The sequence below is a fragment of the Mesoplodon densirostris genome, chromosome 4, assembly GCF_025265405.1.
Source record: "Mesoplodon densirostris isolate mMesDen1 chromosome 4, mMesDen1 primary haplotype, whole genome shotgun sequence".
In the NCBI taxonomy this organism is placed as follows: Eukaryota; Metazoa; Chordata; class Mammalia; order Artiodactyla; family Ziphiidae; genus Mesoplodon; species Mesoplodon densirostris.
In genome coordinates, this window is record NC_082664.1 from 44,648,126 (window position 1) to 44,674,106 (window position 25,981).

At 39.9% G+C, this 25,981-nt stretch overlaps 1 protein-coding gene across 1 annotated transcript in view; it reads left to right on the forward strand.

Annotated features, from left to right (window-relative positions):
* ARMH4 (armadillo like helical domain containing 4) overlaps window positions 1-25,981 on the forward strand; it is a 129,920-nt gene that overhangs the window by 20,672 nt on the left and 83,267 nt on the right. Inside the window, exon 4 of the mRNA XM_060098085.1 lies at window positions 18,688-18,918. Coding sequence (XP_059954068.1) covers window positions 18,688-18,918 — 231 coding nt within the window. The remainder of the gene's footprint in view (window positions 1-18,687; window positions 18,919-25,981) is intronic.

A 25,981-nucleotide genomic window follows, 5' to 3' on the forward strand; every position in this document is an offset into this window, starting at 1 on the left:
ATCCTAGGCAAAACGATTGGTTCTGAGTGTTTCATCTGGGCTCATACTCCAGGACTGACAATCCCTGTGAGGAGTGGTCCAAGCAGGGCTTTCCACGTGTGGTGGTTTTTGCAGTTGTCAAAGCAAGCATGCAGCTTGCAACTGCACAATAGGATGTGGAGATTTCAAAGACATTTTAGATGTTTGCAGAAAATCAAGGCATTTTTTAAAAAAATAAATTTATTCATTTTATTTATTTATTTTTGGCTGCATTGGGTCATTGTTGCTGAGCGCAGGCTTTCTCTAGTTGTGGTGAGCAGGGGCTACTCTCCCTTGCATGGGCTTCTCATTGCTGTGGCTTCTCTTGTTGTGGAGCACGGGCTGTAGGCGTGCAGGCTTCAGAAGTTGTGGCACGCGGGCTCAGTAGTTGTGGTGCACGGGCTTAGTTGCTCCGCGGCATGTGGGATATTCCGGGACCAGGGCTCGAAACCGTGTCTCCTGCATTGGCAGGCGGATCCTTAACCACTGCGCCACCAAAGAAGCCCCTCAAGGCATTTTTAAAAGCATGATTTTTCAAACATGATTTTTCAATATGAGGCTAGACATAACTATCCTTTTACTGGTATAATCATTGAGAATTTTATTACATCGGAGTACAAATAATTAAAAACCTTAACAATGTATAAAATAATGTAAGAATATTACCAACTGCACTTTATCAGGCTGTGTTCATAACCATGAAATTGTTTTGGCATCAGATTACCTTTTATTATTAAAATGCATACATATCCCCAAAGGAAAAGATTAGAAGAAAAATATAATGCATCAATTTGAATGGCCTTATAAGATTTTAAAAATGTTCACACTTGGAAATATTAAATTTGTCTTGAAAGATTTACATTGATTCTACCTACATTTACCTGTGTTTCTTCTTCTTTAGCCATTCTACCTCCTTCTTCTTCTTCTTCTTTTTTTTAAATAAATTTATTTGTTTATTTATTTTGGCTGTGTTGGGTCTTCGGTGCTGCGTGCGGGCTTTCTCTAGTTGTGGTGAGCGGGGGCTACTCTTTGCTGCAGTGTGCGGGCTTCTCATCGCAGTGGCTTCTCTTGTTGCGGAGCATGGGCTCTAGGCACGCGGGCTTCAGTAGTTGCGGCACTTGGGCTCAGTAGTTGTGGCTCGAGCGTTGTAGAGCACAGGCTCAGTAGTTGTGGCGCACGGACTTAGTTGCTCCCTGGCATTTGGGGTCTTCCTGGACCATGTCCCCTGCATTGGCAGGCGAATTCTTAACCACTGCGCCACTCAGGGAAGTCTCCTTCTAATTGTTTGATATCTCCAGACAAAATATTCCGTGGAAACTTCTATAAAAACAGTATAAGGAGGGACTTCCCTGGCGGCCCAGTGTTAAGACTCAGGGCTTCCACAGCAGGGGACACGGTTTGGGGAACTAAGATCCTGCATGCTGCGCAGTGGGGGCCCAACATTGCTCCCTCTGGGTTTCCTCAAGGTATCTGCCTCACGTGCTCTCTGAGGAGCCCTGCTTCCTGTTAAAACTCCAGCTCAAGCATAGACGAAAACCCTCTCATTTGTTTCAACTAAAATTAGTAGAAATTTAAAAAATACTTGGCTCCAACCTAAGGGAACACAAAGCAAATGAACCAAGAAAAGAAAAGAAACATAAAATGAATTAGGCTTATGAGGTACACATTTCTCTCTGATCGTACCTTAGCTAGGGAGCTTCCAGGGCTCCCAGGCCTCGACTCATTCTATGGTCTGAGAAGGTTTTTAATATTCAGTACCCAAAGCTCTGGAACAGTTTTTCAGGCACCTTGCTAGGCTTTCTGGCTTCACAACTCTTGGCTTGTTTCCTGTTCTGAGGATAACTTATTTTCTCCTTCCCATCCCTGCCCCCATGTGGAAGAGCCAAGACAAAGATGTAAATTTCCTCTAGGGCCCACCACCAAGTAGGGAATCCCCAACTCCACTTACATATTGTCTGTCCTGCTTTCCAGGTTGAAGGACACACCTCCAATCCATAGGCAACTGACAACCAGATAACCATCATGATTGACACCATGTACATCCCACTCTTTAGAGGAAATCCCATCTCTGTTAAAAGCCTGTCATGATTCACGTCTGGGCAATATCACATTGTTCTCACTATACAAGAAATATACCTGTATAGAGTCATTCTGTCATATTCTATAGCAAATAATACTCAGTGCTATGCTACTCTATAAACAGAGGGCTATGAAGTTAAAGTTGAAAGAGGACAGGAAGCAGAGACAGAAACCATTCAGCTCAAAGTCATCTTTCTTTCCTTTTCTTTCTTTCTTTCTCTTTCCTTCCTTCCTTCCTTCCTTCCTTCCTTCCTTCCTTCCTTCCTTCTTTCTTTCTGTTTTATATTGGAGTATAGTTGATTTACAATGTTGTGTTACTTTCAGGTGTACAGCAAAGTGATTCAGTTATACATATACATATATTCATTCTTTTTCAGACTCTTTTCCCATATAGGTTATTGCAGAGTACTGAGTAGAGCTCTCTGTGCTATATAGTAGGTCCTTGTTGGTTATCTATTTTATATTATATATAGAGTGTGTATATGTTAATCCCAAACTCCTAATTTATCCCTCCCCCCCACCTTTCCCCTTTGGTAAGCATAAGTTTGTTTTCTAAGTCTATGAGTTTGTTTCTGTTTTGTAAATAAGTTCATTTGTATCATTTTTTGTATCATTTTTAAAGATTCCACATATAAGTGATATCATATGATATTAGTCTTTCTCTGTCTGATTTACTTCACTTAGTATGATAATCTCTAGGTCCATCCATGTTGCTGCAAATGGCATTATTTCATTCTTTTTTTTTTTTTTTTTTTTTTTTTGCTGTACGCGGGCCTCTCACTGCTGTGGCCTCTCCCGTTGCGGAGCACAGGCTCCGGACACACAGGCTCCGCGGCCATGGCTCACGGGCCCAGCCGCTCCGCGGCATGTGGGATCCTCCGGGATCGGGGCACGAACCCGTGTCCCCTGCATCGGCAGGCGGACTCTCAACCACTGCGCCACCAGGGAGGCCCTATTTCATTCTTTTTTATGGCTGAGTGATATTCCATTGTATATATATATATCACATCTTCTTTATCCATTCATCTGTCTATGGACATTTAGGTTGCTTCCATGTCTTGGCTCTTGTAAATAGTGCTGCAGTGAACACTGAGGTGCATGTATCTTTCCGAATTATGGTTTTCTCTGGATATATGCCCAGGAGTGGGGTAGCTGGATCATATAGTAGCTCTATTTTTAGTTTTTTAAGGAACCTCCATACTGTTCTTCATAGTGACTGTACCAATTTACATTCCCACCAACAGTGTAGGAGGGTTCCCTTTTCTCACACCCTCTTCGGCGTTTATTATTTGTAAACTTTTTGATGATGGCCATTCTGACTGGTGTGAGGTAATACTTCATTGTAGTTTTGATTTGCATTTCTCTAATAAGTAGCGACGTTGAACATCTTTTCATGTGCTTTTTGGTCTTCTGTATATCTCTTCTTTATGAAGCTTCTCAGACCACCCAGCCTGCACTGATGAGTAGTACAGTAAAAAAATAGCTGTGGTTATGGCCTCAAATGGACATGCCTGAGTTTAAGTGTTAGCTTCATCATGAATAAGCACTGTGATATTGACCAAAGTATTTAATTTCTTTAGACTTCAGTTTTTCCATCTGTGTAAAGCAGAGATATTGGTGTTCCTGTCTCCTATTATGAGGTAAAATGAGAGCTTGTGTATAGTAAATAACGCATGACATAGAGTAAATACATAATAAATATGAACTTTTAATATCATTTATCAATTAAAATTATGTATTGTGATCAAGTACTATTATGTCTTAATTGTTATAGTGGAATATTCACATCCTCTGCATGCAACCAGTGGGTCAGGGGCCAGGCAGATAGTGTAAGTGAGCAAAGAGGAAGATGCCTAAGACAGAAGGGAGTAATGTGTTTCAGTAGAGAGCACACACTCCCTCTCCAGACAGATTCTGTTCATATGGTTGCCAGGAGGAGAATGTGAGTTCAGTGATGCTAGATCTCAGATTTCTTTCGAGGTAAGCTGAAAATTCCCATTTTTATATGAAATATTCTGATTTTTTTAAAGTGTCAGAAATCAATTCTAGTGTTTACCTATCCTATTTCATTTTTATTAGTATCACAACCAAAATGAATCTGTCTTCCCAGCCATTGATCATCAGTTTGTGCTCTTAACTGAATTCTCCAAACCTCTTTAAGGGCAGGGTCAGAGCTTTCTGCCCTTGTGTCCCTAGTGTCTGTAGGTACCAGGTGTTGGGCAAGTGATGATCAGCGATGTAGTGGATGGTTTTAGGACCATTATCTTCTTTAATTGATGTGTTTTGATTTGACTCGCCCTACTTGTTATTGTTTTAAATACGGTGCTTATTTTGGGCCTGAAGTTGAGCACTTTTTATGTGAACAAAGCAGTGGCTCCCAACTACCTTCTGCTAGAAATCTCTTTCTAGTAGGAATTTGCTTAGATTTCTTGCATCCCACTGTGGGGTTGAACATTATTTCATTTCCTTCTTATTGGAATCCATACTGATACCTGCACTTAGTCAGGTAAGGCAACTCAGTAAACTTAAATTATTCTTTAAACCCACTTTGAGAAGCCAGAGTGAGAGGGAAGGAAGAACAGGTAAGGGGGGAGGAGGGAGATCCTTCTCTAGAAATGTTATTGGAGTTAATTTGTACAAAGATCATTTCCCCCTGTGGGCCACTCCTCTCCCTAGGGTGACAAAAGCATGTAGGTGGATTTTCCTTAAAAAGTTGATATTATACTCATTTGAAGTGAATACATAATATAAATTAATAAAAATTATATTGGAGTCCTATAAAGGCATTACTACTTATTTTGAGGAGGAAGATAATGAATTAAAGTTCTTTTCAGTTTATTTCTGTTCAACCACCATATATTGAGGGCTTATTTTTTGCAAAGCACAATGCTTGATCCTGGCGGGGTAGGGCACAAAGAAGAATAAGACAGGATCTCTGGTTTCAAGAAGGTAAATATACACAGGTATGATAAAACAAACACATTTCCGCTAATTAATACATAAACCTCATTTTGAATTACTTGAGTGATGTTTTAAAGGGGATATCTACTTTCATAGGTATTTTTTGCAAAATCAATAATCAGCCTAACCAACCCATGATTTATCTTTTGAGTGTTGTGGATTCTTAAACATAAGTTTTGCCTATGTTTGCTTAAAGCAAATATTCCTTTAAGACTACTAACTTACTGCAGACAAAGGCTTTATTCTGGATGGCTCACAATTTATAGATACAATAATAATAAAGCTTTTATGTTTCTCTTTACAGTTCCCTTGAGAAATAGAGCAATATTGCCGTAGTCTCATTTTCCAAAGGGAAATACATAAGAGTCTGTCATCTGAATCCAAAGTGAGTTGTTTAATGAACAGGAGCTAGACTTGAGAACTTATAATTATTGCTCTAGGGCTCTCTCTATTAAGATAACTCAGTTTAATTTGGGGCAGGATTTATAGAAGATAATGGAGAACACCAATTATATGAGGTCAAGGCTGAAAAGGGATTATGTAATGACCAGTAAATGTGAGGTTAGTTATGTAGACTGATATTTTTAGCTTGCTAACAAGATACAGGAGATTACATTATCAAGAGCAGAATCCTCTAATTTAAAGAAAGTGATATTAAATTAAACAAAAAATTTAAACATCTATCTGAAATGTGGGTTGAATCCAAAATATCTTTCAAGGGGTGTTCGAAGTGTGCAGATTATCTTGTCTCAAGCTTTTAAATTTTCTCACGTATGTACCTTTTGAATATTGTTAAGGATAGAATGGAAGAAGTTTCTAATGATTATATTTACTATTATAGAGTTATTGGGAAGTTTGAATTTCAATAAAATGTTTTCAAGAAATTTGTATAGATTAATATAGGAGGTTTTAAAAAAATCACTGTGAGGAGATTTTGAAAAGAGAGAATTAAAGAAACAGATGTTTAAAGCAGAATATTTAATAAACAATAACATATGAGATTTTATCTAATTTAAAAATGCACCCCAGGGGCTTCCCTGGTGGCGCAGTGGTTGAGAGTCCGCCTGCCGATGCAGGGGACACATGTTCGTGCCCTGGTCCGAGAAGATCCCACATACTGCGGAGCGGCTGGGCCCGTGAGCCATGGCCGCTGAGCCTGCGCGTCCGGAGCCTGTGCTCCGCAACGGGAGAGGCCACAACAGTGAGAGGCTCGCATACCGCCAAAAAAAAAAAAAAATGCACCCCAGATTACAGATGCTCTTATGAGTGTTTGAAATTTGGAATTTGAAAATGGTGTTTGAAAAGCCAATAAGCGCTCTCACTCAACCTATTGGACAAATGTAGATGATGTGGATGCTTTTGGAAAGCTCATTGTTTGGATTTCAGCTTCTGATGAAGACTCTGACAGACCCAACCATAGCGAAATGCCTAGATCTTGGGTGAAACACATGCTTTAGTATGTTAATGAAATTGCAAGCAGTCAGAAAAAATCTCCAAAGACTGTATTTTTTAGCTCAATCCATTCCAAAGTGAGCTGAAACCCAACAAGTGAGCTGTAAGGAGAAAGCAAATTGGAAAGGTAAAAGCACTCTAGGACAGTAGTAATATTAGGAGTCTACATTTGGACTTGTAGCAAGAAGAGGGACCCAGATTGAAATTTCCACATTAAGTCTGTATCTTTAAAAGGGGAATAAAGTAGTTTCAGGTTTATATCACAACCTGACTCCCTACAAAAGCAGATGTAAATGCTCTCTGGAAAAGAGCATGCCCAATTGAGATGCATAGTTTACCCACAGATTAAAATCAGGCAAATATGGTCTCATAATACAAGGTCAATAAACTAACAAGGAAACAAACAGCCGTGATTGAGAGTCAGCAGAAAAGTCAAACGGTTGATTGGCATACTCCTTATCCAGGACCTTAGATACTAAAATGATCAGAGTAGAATATAAAATAACCATGGCATAAAAGGTTGAAGGAAAGAAAAGATGAAATCACAAAAATGAGCAAATAATAAGAAACTAACAAAAATGACCCAGCAGATTTTTTAAAAGAACCAAATAGGGCTTCCCTGGTGTCGCAGTGGTTAAGAATCTGCCTGCCAATGCAGGGCACATGGGTTTGAGCCCTGGTCCGGGAAGATCCCACATGCCGCGGAGCAACTAAGCCCATGTGCCACAACTACTGAAGCCCGCGCATCTAGAGCCCGTGCTCCGCAACGAGAGAAGCCACAGCAACGAGAAGCCCGCGCACTGCAACGAAGAGTAGCCCCCTCTCACCACAACTAGAGAAAGCCTGTGGGCAGCAACGAAGACCCAATGCAGCCAAAAATGAAAAAAAAAAAAAAAAAAAAAAAAAGGAACCAAATAAAGCATTTAGAAGTAAAGATAGAATTGTTGGGGAAAAACCTTTGATAATTAAATGGTTAAATATGCAATAAGAGAGAGTTAGTGAACAGGAAGATCAGTTTGAAGACATTATAGAAAGTGTAGCACCAAGAGACAGCAAGTGAGACAACAAGAAGGAAAAGAATAGAAAAAGTGGGAACGAATAAAGGAACAAATTCATATATATCAATAATGACAGTAAATACAAGGGAACCAAATATGGCGTTAGCTGTGGGATTTTTATAGATGTCGTCTTTCAGGTTGAGAAAGTTTCTGCCTTTTTCTAGTTCGCTGAAACTTTTTCATTTTGTTTTGTTTTTTGGTCATTAATGGATATTGGATTTTGTCAAATGGTTTTTCCGAATCTGTGTTTCGGAATTGAGATGATGATATGGTTTTTCTGTTAATACGGTGAATTATACTAATTGATTTTTTTTTATTGTTGGCATACAGTTGCTTTATACTATACTGATTGATTTTTGAATGCTAAGACAACTTTGTAGTTTGGGGATAAGCCCAACTGTATCATCTTTTTTATGTGTTGGTTTCAGTTTGCTAAAATTTTCAAACAAAATAAAATTTAATACAAAATGCACTAATGGACATATAAAAATAGTGTACCAAACTATTAGAGAATACACATTATCTTAAAGCACACATGAAATATTTACAAAGACTGACCATATGCTAGTCCATAAAGCAATCTTGACAGATTTCAGAGAACTGGTACCATGCAGGCCAGTTCCCTGATGTTTGTTCAATTTAGTTAGACATTTAAAATAAAAAGATAAATTGTCCTGTACCTTTGAAAATTAAAAAAACACACTTCTAAATAACTTATGCATCAAAGAAAAATAATTAAAACAGAATCATAGTGAAATATTATATCAAAACTTGTAAGATGAAGGTTAAATGAATATTTAAAAGGAAATATTTAGCCTTTAAAGCTTCTATTAGAAAAGAAGAAAGTCTGAAAATTAATGACCCAAGCAGCCTCCACCTTAAGCTATAAAAACAGAAGAACCCCAAAGAAAATAGAAAGAATGAAGGAATAAAGACAAGATTTCATTATTCCAATTTTCCGTTTCGTTAATCCTTGACAGTTTGACTAACTTTTTGTAAAATTTGTATGGAAGAACAAAAGCCCAAGGAGTAATTGCCAGTGCACTGCTGAAGAAGAGGAATAAATTGGAGGAGGGGGGCACTTGCCCTACCAGATATTAAGACTTATAAAGCTCTTATTATATCTTTATATATTCAGACAATGTGGTCATGGCCAGGGATAATTAAAATAACTAGTGGAACAGAATAGAGAGCATTGAAACAGACACACTCCTGTAGGTGTTCTTGATGTAGGATAGAGGTGGCACTACAGAGTTGTGGGGAAAGCATTTTTTTTTTTCCCAATAAAAGTTTTGGGACAACTGGTTGTCCGTTTGGAAAAAAATTAAATCAGATTGAATGTACCCTGATACACAAAACCCAATTCCATATGGTTTAAAAACAGATGTAAAAGATGAAACAAAAATCTGAGAAAAATTATAGAATATCTTTCTGAACTAAGGATACAGAAGGATTTTTAAAATCCTGACACAAAGATTGCTTACCACAAAGGAAAATATTGATAAATTCAACTATATTAAAACTGAAAACTTTTCTAAAAATATACTAGAAAGGCAGTGAATGTACAACTTCTAAAATTAGGGAAGGTATTTGTAATACATATCACTGATGAAGGATTGTGTCCAGAATAGAAAGAACTCCAAAAAATCAATAGGAAATGACAGACAACTTAAAAGAAAAAGGAGCAAACATGTGAATAGGCATTTCACAGAGATACACAAACTTATGATAAGATATACAACCCCATAAATAATTAGGGAAATGCAAATTACCTCTACAGTGACCCATCATTTTATACACACTAGATTGAAAAGAAAAAGTTTGACAATAGCAAAGGTTGGTGAGGACGTGGAGCTAAGGAAATATATCTAGACATCATTTATCATGTTAAACACCTCTATTCCTTTTGACCGAGGGAGTCCACTTTTAGGAATATGTCTTAGAGAAACCAGTGAATAGATCCACTAGAGATCATATATGAATGTTCATAACAGTACTATGCATAACAGCAAAAAAATTGGCAACAACTAAATAACCCAAAAGTTTATTCACATGAAGCTAAATAAATGAATTGTGACATGCTTGCAAAACGGAATACCATAAATTGGTGAAATTAACAAACCAGTGTTTTGTTAGATGTGTGAAACATAAAGTCATAATTTTGAGTGGAAAAAAAGTCCCAGAATATAACATTCAGTAATTCTTTCCCCATTACACGCTTCTAATTGAAGTATAGTTGATTTACAATGTTTCAGCTGTACAGCAAAGTGATTCATCATTCAGTAATTTTTTATGGCATTCAGGGGAAGTAGGTGGTTAAGATGATAGAGGAATATGCAAATAGATGCCACAGTAGTAATATTACAGTTCTTTAGCTGAATGGTGAGTTCTCTGGAGGTGATTTCATTATTATGCTTAATAACAGAAATATTATATACATATTCTCTTGTATATATCTAATATTACATGATAAAAATGTAGAAGCACTTAGTTGGCAGAAATATTTAAGATTTAAGAAATGTAATGAAATTTAACATTGTGAGCTGCTGAATTTTGTGTTCATTATTTCAGTAGTTTCTGGGGTTTCTCAATCCCTTTCAATCTCAGGGAGCCATCTGCTGGAGAATTGCTTCATCTCCTCAAAACAAGTTTAATTTTTTTTTCTCTGGCCTTTAAGTTTTGCATCCCATTTGAAGTCAAAGTTAAAAATAAATCTTGAAAATTAAGGCAGTACCATCCCTAGTACTTCAGTCGCTCTTTATGTGTAGAAAGCATTTTGCTACAGTGGCTCTTGATTATATTGTATAGGGGTTCCCAGGAAAACACTTGCCAACAAGTGTTTCTTCTTTTAAAAGTCTGCCACTTGGATGTGTCACAGCCATTCCATTTACAGGGGAAATGGGAGAAAGACTCATGCTTAGCCTCTTCCCAGAGAATTCACCCTGTTTCTTTTCATGGTATCCTTCCTCTTCTTCACGTGTCCTAATTTGTGTACCTTAGATTTAATTTTAAACTTTGTAAAGGAAAGAAAAAGAGAGGTTTGACCCTGAAACCTAATGAATAAATAGGCAAAAGACAAGGGTTCAAATTAATCATTGCTATTCTAAAGAGACAGAAAGTAAAGGCAGGAGCCTATTCTTCCTATAAGTCAAGGATAGAGAGGTCATGTTGGGGAACAAGTGTTACAGGTGGGGTCCTTCCTACTCCTATTGTTGGGATGACATATTCTCGACCAAGGGTTCCCCTTGGACTCATTAGCAATACTCTGGGAATGCTAGCTATGTCTCTATCTTCTGGAAATCTTAAAATGTCTAAACTGATAAAAATGGATTGAGAGAAACTGAGCATCTTTGGTGGGAACTGCCTATTAAATGGTAACTGGACTTTGTAGCAGAACCAGGTTACTCGGGCCCAGACCACAGGGCAAACTTTCTCCCATATCTTCTATTGATTTTGTTGGGAAGATCATGGCCCTGGTCCCGAACAAAATGAAAACTCTTGGTTTTGGTAACCTTAGGCAGAAATGTTTGCAGTAAATAAAGAAAACAGGCCTGACCTAGAGAGTCAAAATTTGGGGTTTAACAAACCCATTTGAGGCTCTGCTGTGATATTTGAGCACCCGAGGCAGTTATATCACCAGCGAAGTAGGCTGTAAGTAATACAGAGCTTATAAAACTTGCTCTCCTTAGCCAACTGTGTACATTTGGAGAATAGGCCTGCAAAGCATTTGACTTCCTCAGAAGAAAAGCCCCATATAAGTACAAGGTACTGTTATGGGTTATGAAACAGCTGTGAAGAGATTCTGTCAGAGAGTGGCCAGACACATGAAATTGGCTTAGAGATGGTACTGTCTAGACATATTTTTATTCTCTTCCTGCCGCTTGCAACAGGCCATTTCTCTGTTTGAGCTGTTGCCACACTAATTAATATGATCAAGCATCTCTTGGCCATGTGGCACGTAACCTGGCATCTCTATTTAATGTTTTACAGTTTTAATTTTAACTTTCAGTTCACCTCAAGCCCATCAATCAGAAATCAAACCATGTTCCAGACCCTGTTGCAGGCTGAGCTGCCTAATGTCCAAACACCTGTGTAGGCGCTTTGGCTGACACCTAAGTCGGTTTTCTCACTATTGTTAGGTGTCAGAATTCTTGACATTGGACATGCTAGCCAGTGACTTGATCTTGGTAAGAGTACTATGGAAAAATCCATTAGCTCCACGGCAAGTAGCTTTAGTCATTGCCTGACTGTGCATCCTGAATTCAGTGGGATGCCTTGAGCAGATGCTGGTTCAGCACGAGTGACCAGGGAATTTTATGTAACCCGTGTCAGGTGTTTGGGAGTGAGAGCAGTGCGAAGTGGTTGGAGGATTTTGCCTCTCACGGGAGATAGTTACTCGGAAACCATCATGACTGCCCCTTTGATTGCTGTTAGCATCAGCGTTGTTGTTTGGTTTTATGAAGTAATCGGTGTCCAGTCAACCTGGGAAAAAGAAGCATCAGTTACGAGGATGCACTTTCCATGCCAGGGGACATGACTAGAAGAAACTTCTTAGGCTGAACTCTGAACCTTCCCTTCCTGGGTTGCAGTGTTCTTTAGGGATTCTCAGGACAAATATAACTTCAGTCTCTGATCACTGTTGCCAGATGTTGATATATGAGGTGTATCTGTTATAAATGGTAAACCAAGAGCATTTTTAAAGGTTCATTTTTTCTTTTTCTGTGCTATCTTTGTATGGAATAATTGTGCGTGTGTGTTTTATGTTGATCCACATGCTTATTTGGGATTCAGATAAATGAAAATAAAATTTGGGTTTATCTTAACCCCAAATTACAAAATTCAGAAAGCATTACCCTATAGCCTTTAACATATAACCTGGTAGTGTTATTTGAATGAGTTCTTCGTTTAGTTTCAGGTCTTTGAGTCGGGGATCCTGTTATTGTTTTTGGCACAGTTTTATTTGCTGAATGATTATTTCATGTGATTGTTCAGAGGTGTTCATAACATTATTATTTCTCTTAGATGCAACTGTGGAAAGACTGGCTAAATACAGATGACTTTCTCTTTAGTTTTTATTAGTGGAAGAAGCATGCATACAACTCTGGGTTGTTTTGTACCTGTCCATTTGATATGTTGCCTTTGTGCTTGTCGCAAGATTACTCAGAGGAATGTGTTACTAATTGCTTATTAAATGCTATTCTGTGTTTCCTTAGATCCAGTTGTTAAAAACCCGGATCTAGCTCACTGACTGTGCATTCCTCCATCAATCCATTCATTCAACAAATACTGAGTGCTGCAGACTGCCAGGCACTGGGTTAGTCACTGGTGATACAGCAGAGGACAAGATTGTCCTTCCTTTATCCAATAGTTTTTCACCTTTCTGGGCCAAGCTGCTGTAAAATACATTGTTTTGCTAATATTAGAAAGGTTATCATACCTGTTTTTGTTACTGATCTGTAATAGTAGTCAACATTCCACTGGAAATTGCAGCAGGGTACAGGTGCCATTCTACTAAAGATGTTTAACAGCTACAAAATGGTTGTAGCCTCCTAAAAAAATAAGAAAATTCCCTGGCAGAAAAAGATAATGAGGGAATAAAGCTAGACTAAAGGAGAACTCTCACTCCTGTAAGGCTTGTCTCCCTCCTATTTTCTCTGCACAGTTTCTGAAACTTCCTTTTTCTATAGCTGTCTCCCCAGGCTTGCTCAGGTATTAAAAGTGACAACTAGTAAACCTTATACAGTTCTTTGTGTTGAAGGTCAGTGTTGCTGGGACAAGGAGAAGACTTTCGTCTTTCACCCCACACGTCAGACAGGGTCCTTCCTTTCCCTTTCTCAATATACAATTGAATAATTGTATATTACTCAATCATGTGTTTCTGGAGAGAGTATTCCTCAGTTTTATTGTCTGACTTGGAGTTAGACATCTCATATCGGGCATTTCAGGGCAGGGAGGAGAAGGAAGGCTTTACCATGCGGGATGAGTGTGGGAGAGACTGTGAGACATGAGACACGTTGACCTGAGCAAGGTCCTCCAAATCCCATTGTGAAGGCAGCAAACATTTTGTTTGCGTAGACTTGCATAGATGCTGCCTTCTCCTCAGGATGCAAAAGGATGGAGGAAGATGAATTTTGAGGTCCCTTTCATTATTTTTATAGCTCTGTATTCCTCCCCTCAGCTTTACTGAGGTATAACTGACAAATTAAATTGTAAGATATTTAATGTGTACGCTGGTGAGTTGATATACACATACATTGTGAAAGGATTTCCACCATCAGATTAACACATTCATCATCTCACATATTTACCTTTTTTATTTTTGGTGAGAACATTTAAGTTCTATTCTCACAGCAAATTTCAATTGTACAATTTGGTGTTTTCAGCTGTAGTCACCATGTTATACATTAGATCCTCAAACTTTATTCATCTTATAACTGAAAGTTTGTATCCTTTTGCCAACTTCTCCCTATTTCCACCTGTAACGGCAGACCCTGGCAATCACTTTTCTATTCTTTGTTTCTGTGAGTTAGACTTTTTTTTTTGTTTCCACATATAAGTGATACCATGTAGTATTTGTCTTTCTCTGTCTGATTTATTTCACTTAGCATAATGCCCTCCAGGTTCATCCATGTTGCAAATGACAGGATTTCTTTTTTTTTAAAGGCTGAATAATATTCCATTTATGTTATAATATACTTATATTACACCTATTTATGGGTATAATATAAATTATATAATATGAATAATACATATAAATATTTATAAGTATATACCACACCTTTATCCATTCATCCATTGATGGCCACTTAGGTTGTTTCCATACCTTGGCTATTGTGAATAATGCTGCTGTGAATGTGGGGCTGCAGATGTTCCTTCAGGGCAATGATTTCATTTCCTTTAGATATATACTCAGAAGTGGGATTGCTGGATCATGTAGTTAGCTCTATATTTTAAAGAGGAGGAACTAACTGAACACATTGAGGACCAAATAGAAGTTGTCCTTGGTGGTTGGTGGTGGTCAGAGCAAGGGTCCCCAACCCCAGGGCCGTGGCCTGTTAGGAACCGGGCTGCAGAGCAGGAGGTGAGCAGCGGGCAAGCAAGCCAAACTTCATCTGCCACTCCCCATTGCTCCCCATCGCTCCCCATCGCTCGCATTACTGCCTGAACCATCCCCCCTCAACCCCTGCGGTCTGTGGAAATATTGTCTTCCACGAAAGCGGTCCCTGGTGCCAAAAAGGTTGGGGACCACTGGGTCAGAGGACAATGGTTCAATGATGAGAGCTGGAAATCCATGGCTCAGAGCTCTGGCTTCGCCTTTGAGGTTCTTAGGGGATCAGTATCATATTGTCACAATTATTCCATCTAGTACAACCCTCTTAGGTTTGTGGAGAGGAAGCATAACTAAAAGTGATTTTATAACATTTTAAAAATAATAGTGTTCTTTTTAGCCTATGACACATTTCTGTCTGTAGGAGGAAGGTCAGCAAAACTGTCAAATAGTCTTGATGATCCCTGATAGTTTTCTCCATAATCTGACCCTGTTACTTTTTCTCTATCCACCATCCTTCTCAACTTCTCTTTAGCTAGAGTCCCTGGTCCATCTTTTTTACCCCCACCCCAGCTTTATGGAGATTTTATTGACATATAACATATGTAAGTTTAAGGTGATGATTTGATACATACACATACACATGATAATCATTTTGATATATATATATATATATATATATATATATATATATATACACACTGCACTTTGCTATATATATATATATATATATATATATATATATATATATATAGCAAAATGTTTACCACAGTAAGGTTAGTTAACAGTTCCATCCCCTCACATAATTACCATTTTTTTTGGTATGGTGATAACATTTAAGATCTCCTGTCTTAATAACTTTCAAGTATATGATACTGTGTTGTTAATCATAGTCACCATGCTGTACATTAGATGCCCAGACACAATCAACTGCTTTTTCCTCCCCCCCTCCCCAATTGAGCTCTCCTAGCAAAACTTGGCCCTGGTTAAATGTCTCTGCCTCCTCTACCCCTCCACCCATTCCTGCATCCAAGCAGCTGAATGTGGCTGAAGAAAAACACACGATCATCTTAACACGCCTGACTTTAACTTTATGACATCACATCTCATGTGGACTCATAGGGTTGCCTGGCAGTGCTATACCTCATTTTCCTCAAGAATTCACTCACACATCCTTCAAGATGACTATTTCACACTTTTTCCTGTTGCCTCAAACCACCACCATTTCTCTTCTCCTTTCCAGTTTTTTATTTGACTAAGAAAAGAAATATAACTTTCACATATTCCCACCACCAAATCTACCCGCCCGCCGGCACGTGCCTGCTACGGCAGAGGATGTAGTTGAGCAGGCCATGCACTGGGCCCCCTCCCCTCTCTGTAATAGCAAAGAAGCCAGCCTTATATGGTGGCCACTACGTGCCAGGCTTAGTTCTAAGTACCTGATATATTAACTAATGTAATCCTTACAACAGCCCTGTGAGGTAGGACTCATACCAGTCTTACAGTGAGAAAGCTGAGGCGCACCAGAATTCAGTAACTTGTCCAAAATCACGCAGCCATAATAAGTTTGTTTGGCTCCAGGGTCCATGTGTGTAACCTCTCCATTATACCTCATCTCTTGGGACATTCCTCCAGCCACTCTCCCCTCTCTCCTGCGTCATCAGTTTCCCCCTCTCTACCAGATCTTACTCATCAATTACAAGCAAATTCTAGTAGCTCCTATTTTAAGAACCTACCCTTGACCCCATATCTCCTTCCAGCTACCCCCTAATGTCCCTGTTCTCTTTTTCAAATTTCTCGTGTTTTCTCTATTTGCTGTGTCTACTTCCATTTTCCTAATTTTCTTTGGAAGCACTTCAGTCTGACTTTTGTCCCTACCATTCCAGGGAAACAAGTTTTGTCAAGGTCACTAATGACTTCCCAGATGTCAAAGCCAGAGTCTCAGTTTGCTACTCAGTCCTTCAGTCTTAGTTTTTCTCCCACCTGTGGTCCTTTTTCTGTCTCCTTTGCTGGATCTCCCTCTGCTGGCCAACCTCTAAATGTTCGATTGTCCAGGGCTTGGGCTGGACCACTTCGCTTTCATCCACTCTCATTCTCTTGGTGATCTCAGCCAGTCTCAAGGCTTTAAATATAATTTATAAGTCGATGATTCCTAGGTTTTTATTTCTAGCTTTGACCTTCCTTAGACTTCCAACATTTCCATTTGTATGTCATAGGCACAAGCCACCACACAATTAATATATCTCAAATAAAATTCTTGATTTTGCTCTTTATTCTTTAGTTCCCATTTTCAGTAAAGTGGGGACTTCCTCCCACATCGCACGTTGTAATTATCAGCAAAGCTCTACCTTCAAATTACATCCCAGATTTGACCACTGCTCTCCCTTTCCCCTGGGTTTTGAAATAGCCTCCTATTGGGTCTCCCTGCTTTGTCTCTTGCTCTGATATAGCCTATACTCTGCCCTGCAGCAGAGTCATTCTTTGTAAATATATGTTAGATGTGGCCCCTGCCTACCCCTTCCCCCTCATTTGCTGTATTCTCTCTGTCCCTCCTGCCCCCCCCAGCCCAGTCTTCTTTGCCATTCTTAGAACACAGCAAGCAGACATCTGCCTCAAGGTTTTGGTCTTGCTGTTCCCTCTGTTCTCCTCTGCTTGGAATCTTTAATGACCTAAATGAAACAAGAGAATTCATTATTTTGGTATGATCTCTGTTCAAACTTTACCTTATCAGAAAAACTTTCCTTGATCTCTCCATCTATAATAGTAGTACCAGGCATTTTCTATCTTCTTGCTGGTTTTAATCAGAGTGTAATGTATTGTATATCTATTTGTATGTCTCTTTGTTTGCTGTACATCTCCTGAGGGACATATCAGCTCCATGAAGGCAGAGACATCATTGCTCTATCCCTAGTGCCTGGAACTAGGTGTTTGATAAATATTTGTTGAATTTTTGGAACAGTGACAGGTATTAAGGCCCACAAAGTTAAAGGATATATAAGAATGAGAAAGATTAGAGGTAATATTTTTTTTAAGTTAAGAAAACCTGTAAATGATAGATGAAAAGGGATATATGTGGAGAAAATTGTCTGGAAGAGGAAAAGGAAAGTCTCAGAATTCTTGGGTGGCTTTACACCTCCCTCTCCTCTTTACCATCTAAAGAGCGTTCCCTGTTGCAGTCACCACTGTGTTCAGAGCCAAGGGGGAGACCAAGGAAAAGGCCTTCAGTGGATTTTGTGGGCCCTTGTCCGGGGCTTCAGAGGTGCCTTCAGGATGTGGGTGGGGGCTCAAAATATTCCTCAAAAATGAAAATTAATGCAATAAAATGAAACTGGGGGCCTTACGTTTCCTAATCCAACACTTTTTGAAGCATCACAGATGACACGCTGTGAATTTAACTCTTACGATGATGGTAATGATAATGGTTTTTTTCATGTGTTGCTTTTCTGACTGTCCTTGATCAATATTTCATTTCCCAATCCCCTTTAGAATTGTATGGAGAACGTTGATGTAATGGTTTCCCGTCTCTTGGGTCACTCCTCTGTAAGGAACACAGATACAGGAGTGGATTTATGGACCTCTCACTTAACACTGTTGTGAGTTCTACTCACTAATGTGGAAGAAGAACAGAAAGAAAACTGTGCCAACATAATGAATTCTCTTGTTTAGTATTATGAGATAGAAAGAGATTGGAACACTCCTTTTAAATTCTGTTAGTATTTCAGTGTGCTTTCTAACAGATAAATCTTTAATGAGCTCCAGAAAACAGGAAGAGGATGTTTCCTACCCTTGTAAGTATAAATATGGCTTTAACAAAAATCCGTATTACCTGAACTTTGACTCCCAATAAACATGCGTGATAATCATCTGACATAGCTGTGGTTTTGAAAGTTTAAAATGTGAGTATACGGTGGGCATGTAATCCCGCAAAGCTCATATTGCTCAACTTTAGCTATAAAATTTGTTTTAAAAGGCCAATCATGATTGTTTTGTAGCATTTGGGTCATTTCAGAAGATTCATTTGTATGCACTCACTGCATTTCTTCATGTCCCCTTTGCTTTCTTCTTGCCTAGAGGGAGAAGAGGATGAGGATGAAGAAGATGAGGAGGAGGAAGATGAGGAGGAGAAAGATGCAGACTCCCTGGATGAAACCTTGGGTGATGACACCGAGCTGCCTGGGTTTACTCTCCCTGGCATCACGTCTCAGGAACCTGGCTTAGAGCAGGGAAACATGGTCTCTTTGGAGGGAGCCACCTACCAGGGGCCGGACACCATCGAGTGGGAACAGCAGAGTCAGGGCCTGGGTAAGAGTCATGTGTGTTTCCTTCCCTCCTCTCTCCCCTCATTTTAGTTTTCTTAGGTGACAGCTTTCCTTCATTGGCATAGATGATGGAACAAAATGGATCTTCTGTTTACGGGTGTTTCAGCTGGGAAAAAGTTCTCAGTTCTTTCTTCACTATGTTTATATTTATGCTCTTCAATAGTCAGGCTCCAAACAGTCTCCATCTGCCCACGAAGAGCACAACGAAAATTACCTAATTTTTGGAAGGAATTCCATCTTTCCTTCCCAGCTGGAGGACAGCTGTCGGCTTTGGGAGGACTTCCAAATGGAGAGGAATTGTGTGTAACCAGTCAGCTGCACAAGCAGCGTGAATGGACTGGAGTCGGAAAACAAATGTATTTTGTCGTCCTCTGTTCTTTTAGAATTTCCTCCCTGGGGAAATTCTTCCTTCACTTCTGGGTGAGCTTGCAGCCGTCCCATGACTTTTCTGCTCATTCTCGTGGCTGCATTTCATCATCAAATACAATCTTGTTTCAGCAGTTAGTGTCCAGACAACTCCAAGCTTACTCTCTCTTGTGCCTGGCCTGGATTTTCGGTGAGAGTCTCCGCGGACGCAGGCTGACCCCAACTCTGACACTCTCTTCGTGTCAGCAGGGACGTTCCTCTGTCTGTCTCCTCTTACCTTTTTCTGGAGAGATGCTATTAAGCTCTGGGTGATTCTTTGAGGCCTCACTCTCTTGACCTGAGGGGAAGTGACCTCTTCTCCAAAGAAATCTCCTCCCTGAAACTCTTTTAGTCTTTAAAAGGCCCGTTTATACCTTAAGTACAGAAGAGGTTAGATTTAAGAGTCATATAACCAGCGTTTGGAGTATTTCATTGAAAATTTGGATGTTGGTCTTGGACTTCGCTCTGGAATATCATAGTACTGTATCCTGGTGCCTCGGTTGAAACTTCCAATTCAGAATCTTATTACATATGATTTCTTAAAGATTGTTCTCCTCTCCTCCCATGAAAACTCTTTCAGATCAATGATGAGGAAGGGTAAGTGCATTAAAATGAGTATGGAGTGGGAAAGTCGCATCATCTGTTTATCACACGATTGTGTAGTTTAAAACAAGCTCTCTCGCGTTTTTCAAAGCTCAGACTGAAGTTGGTAAACCTGTAAAGGTTTGCAGTCAAAGGGGGAATCCTTTTCATAATCTCTAAAACTAGGGAAACATGCATAAGGATCTTTTTTTTTTGCGGTACGCGGGCCTCTCACTGTTGTGGTCTCTCCCATTGCGGAGCACAGGCTCCGGACGCGCAGGCTTAGTGGCCATGGCTCACGGGCCCAGCCGCTCCGCGGCATGTGGGATCTTCCCAGACCGGGGCACGAACCCGTGTCCCCTGCATCGGCCGGCAGACTCTCAACCACTGCGCCACCAGGGAAGCCTGAGAGAGAGAGGGTTGATTTTGTACAGAGGTACTCTATGGAGGCCATATGGCACCTATTCCTGGATTGTGGTCCAGGAAGCCAATATTCCCCTCTTAGGAAGTTGACTTACCGTTTATGATAATTATAAGCAATTGGAGAGGCTATAAATCTTAGAAAAATCTGTAGCGGTTACAATTCAAGGGTAACATGATCATTTGGGCTCTAGCCTTTTTCAACACAAATTTACCATTGAAGAAGAGTCAAATTTTAAAAAAATTGACTTTATTGAGGTATAAATTATATACGATAAACTGCACTCAGTGTATGCAATTCGACGAGTCTTGACAGTTGTCAAGATGGAGGCTACACTCATGTGGGCTCCATCTCACTGAAAATGCAGAGTATTTCCATCACTTCCCTGTTGTCCCCCCAATGATTCCTCATGCCCTTTGCAGTCTGTCTCTCTCTCCATCCCCAATCCCAGTAACTACCACTCTACTTATATTACTACAGATTAGAGTGCATTTTCTAGAATCTTATATAAGCAGAATCATATAATACATACCTTTATGTACCTGGCTTCTCTCACTTAGCATAATGATTTTGAGATTCAACCATGTTGTGGTCTGTATCAGTAATTTATTCCCTTTTTATGCTGGGTAGTATTCAATAGTATGGATATACCACATTTTGTTTATCTAGTCACCTGTTGATGAACATTTGGGTTTTCCCCAGTTTTTGGCTAATAGCAGTTACATTTTAAGGTGTGTAGGGTATGAGGCACAGGACAAATAGCCCTATTGTCCCCCTGTCCTGCCTCCTGATTCCAGCCTCCATGCATGGCTAAGTTTTCTTAAATTAGTGATACCAATTTAGTGATTTGCTATGCTTTTAAAAGTGATTTCCCCAAGTCCTGAATTTTTATTTCATATCAGGTTTTTCCTTTTAATAAAATTTACCATTTTCCTGGTTGTCTCCTACCTTTTACTGTCACTTCTTTTCCTGATATCTTCAGTTTGCCAACATATTTTTAGCATTGTAGTTTTCATGGGAACCAAAATAAGGAACAAATCTTTCAAACCCCTCCTTTTTTTCCACTGTGGGAAGACTGGGTTGGAGTAGTAGTGTCTGGGTCTAGGATTTTATTAGCTCACCAACTTTTTCTTGGAGGGACAGGAGTATTTCCTAATAACTCAAAATGAGTGACAACTTCTGGATCAATGTTAATTGATACAGTTTCCTAAATGTTCTCAGGTCACGTGAAATAGAGGGAAACCTCCCCTATTTGTGATGGATTTTGTGGTACCAAGAATAACAGCTCCCCAAAGATGCTGACATCCTAATCTTTGGAACCTGTGACCATGTTATCTTACATGGCAAAAGGACTTTGCTGATGTGATTAGGTTCAGGATCTTTTTTTTTTTTTAAGAAGATGTTGGGGGTAGGAGTTTATTAATTTATTTTTGCTGTGTTGGGTCTTCGTTTCTGTGCGAGGGCTATCTCTAGTTGTGGCAAGCAGGGGCCACTCTTTATCGTGGTGCGCGGGCCTCTCACTATCGCGGCCTCTCTTGCTGCAGAGCACAGGCTGCAGACGCACAGGCTCAGTAGTTGTGACTCATGGGCCTAGTTGCTCCGCGGCATGTGGGATCCTACCAGACCAGGGCTCGAACCCGTGTCCCCTGCATTAGCAGGCAGATTCTCAACCACTGCGCCACCAGGGAAGCCCTAGGTTCAGGATCTTGAGAGGGAGAGGTTATCCTGGATTTTCTGCAAAGGCTCAGTGTGATCACGAGTGTCCTTATAAGCGAGAAGTATCAAGTCAGAGTCAGAGAAGGAGATGTGATGACAGAAGCAGAGGTCAGAGTGATGTGGCCATGAGCAAGGAATTCTGGCAGCTTCCAGAAGCTGGAAAAGGCAAAGAGATGAATTCTCCCCTTGAGCCTCTAGAAGGAACACAACCCAGCTGACACCTTGATTTTTAGTCCCTCAAGACCCATTTTAGACTTTTAACGTCCAGAAATGTAAGGTAATAAATTTGTGTTGTTTTGAGCCCCTAAGTTTGTGCTAATTTGTTACAGCAGAAATAGGAAACTAATACAGATTTCAATAAGTATTTCATGAGCAGCTTCATTTTAGAAGTAGAGCTTGCGTGGCAGCTGTAGTCTGAGTGTGAATGTTGTAAACTTAACTATAGTTTTTTCTTAATGAATCACTAAAAATGCAAAGATTGAGACCTTTAAAAAGTAATCCAATTTAATATAATTATACTTTAATTGGCCATCTTATTCATTCCTATTTTTAAGTGGGTTATTTTTATTTATATACTATCACATCCTATTTTACAATATGAATGGTATTCCAAAGCAAATGCTAAAACCCATAGAAACCTTTAAAAATGAACAGATTGAAGTGGGTAGCTGGGATTGGCTAAAAATAATACATACTCTTTGAATAGATTATCGTTTCATTTTCTGTGAAGTAACAAGAGCAGAAAACTTAGATGACTTTCTGAGGCAAAGCAGTAGATCCATGGCTTAATTTTGTGCACTTCTGTTTTCTGTATTGTCACATACACATTGCCTGTAAAGCTTTGGAGAGAGAGAGCCCAATTTCTTGATCTTGCTGTTGGGAGGTGTGATTGTGGACTGAACTATAGAGGACAGAGAATCAGGAGTGAAAGTTCCATGTTATGACTGAGGTGCATTGATTGGTAAAATGCTAGTAGCATATAGGAAGCTCTTTATTTACGTATGCAGAATCAATTTCTTTTCTGATCTAACAAGTTTATTTTCAAATTTATTAGCAAGAACCTGTACAGAGAGCAGATACTGTGACCCCCCACACTACTTCTTATCCTTTCACTATAATAAATCACACGATTATTCTTTTAAAAGTATAAAATCAATATGGACAGAGTTGAGTCAACATATCCTTTTTTTTTTTTTTTTTGTGGTATGTGGGCCTCTCACTGTTGTGGCCTCTCCCGTTGCAGAGCACAGGCTCCGGACGCGCAGGCTCAGCGGCCATGGCCCACGGGCCCAGCCACTCTGTGGCATGTGGGATCTTCCTGGACCGGGGCACGAACCCGTGTCCCCTGCATCGGCCGGGGGACTCTCAACCACTGCAACACCAGGGAAGCCCAACATATCCATTTTAATGTTTAAACATTTGCAATGTAATTAATGTCTGGTGATTCTTTCCTCTGTGCATTCTGTATCTGCTAGGATGCCTTTAGCTACACGTAGCAGAAACCTTAAATTGACTTAAAGAGTAAAGAAATATATTTTCTCTGAAAACAAGAAGTCCAGAGATGGAGCTCCTGGGTCAGTTGACTCAGTAGCTCAGCTGTCATCGGTGACTCATGTTTTTCCACCTTGCTGCACCGTCCTCCTTGGGATGTTCACTTTGGCCCCAGGCTGGCCTCTGTCCAGTTGCAGTGGCTGAAGCAGTTTCAGATGTCACACCTAGACAAGACATTGTTCAAAGAAGAGGACTGCCTTTTTATTGTGTTTCTTCCTCAGGAGAGAGGAAGACTTTCCAAGAATCCCCCAGTAGAATTCTCACCACTGATTGGCTGGGATTAGGTCACATGCTCATTTCTAAACAATCATTGGCAAGGGGAATGTGTTCACATGACTGGTGGAACGGTTGGGGGCATGTGTCAATCACTATATCTATCTATGATTTCTGTGTTTTTCTGTTTATTTCTCTTGTGGCTGGTTCTTATCCATGTTTCTTTTATCTTCCAAGAATCCTGTGACTAATCTTGTTAAACTAATATATTTATCTTAAATATGTTTTGAATTCATGAGTTCTGGATGAGGGCCTAAGGGTGGTGGTATTGTTCCAAGAAGAGACCACGTTTTGGCCACTTTATGGTTTGATTGATGTTCTGAATAGATAAGGCTTCCAAAAGCCATCAATTAGTTAAGTGCAGAATTACTATAGCTGTCTTCACATTTTTTTGAAAAGCCTGCATCTAACGTTGGGATGGGCTCCTGATTTAGGAAGTGGAATATTTTCCTCTGGAGGTCTTTAAAAAACATGATAAATATTCAATTAACAGTATAGAGATGTTTGTGGAGAGCAGAAGAATGAAGAGCATTCATGTTTCTAGTTTTTCACCAGACATTCATAGAGCACCTACTAAGTGTGTGCTATATGTTGTGGAAAGAGTTAGGGGTTGACCTGTAAAGAGATAAATTACCATGGGGCAGAGAATGGTTCTATAGATGTGAGGCCAGTGGCTGAGCACACAGTGGGGAATTGAATCATCATTTACAACCGGGGGTTTCTTTGAGTGGGCAGCCATCTGTGGGGTGTGACTTCGGGAGTGCTTGTGTGATCTCTAATTTATATCCCCCTCCCCATTTTAACATGGTTCTTACTCTTCAATATTAAGAGCCTTCCTTTGGATTGCAATAATATATCTTGAGAAGGCCTTACAAAAATGCACATCTGCTGTCTGGATAGGATAACCCATAAGATGTTATCATGGATTTATTATTATTTATCAGGTTCATTACCTGGTGATTTAGGATGATTTTAATATGAAAGAAAGAGAATGTGTTTTGAATTGATAGAAAGGTAGAATGAACTGCAGGCAAAGGTGAGGGGGTTCGGCCTTAGAGAAACTGAGCATTGGTCTGTGAGAAAGTCAGAGCCTTCGTCCTCAAACATGTCAACTCTTTCTTCTCCCCATCATCCTTCTTGTTCTTTTAGAACACTTAACATGTAGCTAAGACTGAACACTTAAATATAGTGCAACACGGGCTGTGACATCAAGAAAAAGATGCTCCGTAAAAGACAGTGGGAAGTGTGAGATTTCAAACAACTCTTCACTGCAACAAATGTCAGTGTATTTTGGCATATAACGTGTTAAGCTGTGTATTATGAGGTTGCTCAGGAAGTTGCCGGGCTAACGTGGTTAAATATGTGTAAGGAAGGAGAAGGAAAGAAACCTTAATCCAACGTAACCAGCGCGATGTGAGTGGCAGATTGGCTAAAGCCCCCGCACCAGTGGTTCTCACTCTTGGCTGGAACCCCCTGGAGAGCGACACAAGATACTGATACCTGGGTCCCACCCACAGAGCACAGCTGTCCTAGACTGGGTCTGCTGGTTGTTCCCTTGGGGTGAGGCAGCTTCTGTTTGTGAAGGGGCTGGAGAAATAGGATTGTCAGAAGTATTCTGTGCTCTATGAATTGAATCTCCATTAGTAAAGATTTACATTGCTTGTAATGATCTTTTGTGTATTGGATTAGTGTCCCTAAAAAAAAAAAACCCAGCTTTTTACAGTCACATTGAGATTAAAGTCAATATCCATGGTTTAGTTTTCCCAGAAAGTCCATGGTCACATTGATTTCGGATGCACGCAGCAGTAAGTGGCAGCTTGCAGCATGCAGCACGAGCGGTAGCTGGAAGCAAGATCTTAGTTCCCGGACCAGGAGTCCTAACCACTAGACCACAGGGGGCAGTGGCTAGGGCCTGGATCCCTAGTTCTTGCCTGCCTTGTCAAGAATGAATTCAGGTGAGGAGGCAAAAGGTAAAGAGAAAAGTAAAAAGTTTATTGGAAAAGCAAAGTACATGCAGAAAGATGCACGGGCGAACTCAGAGAGAGTCCCGCCTTTGGGAAATACTTAAATTCTTTATAAAAGGGCAGTTTTCCAGGTC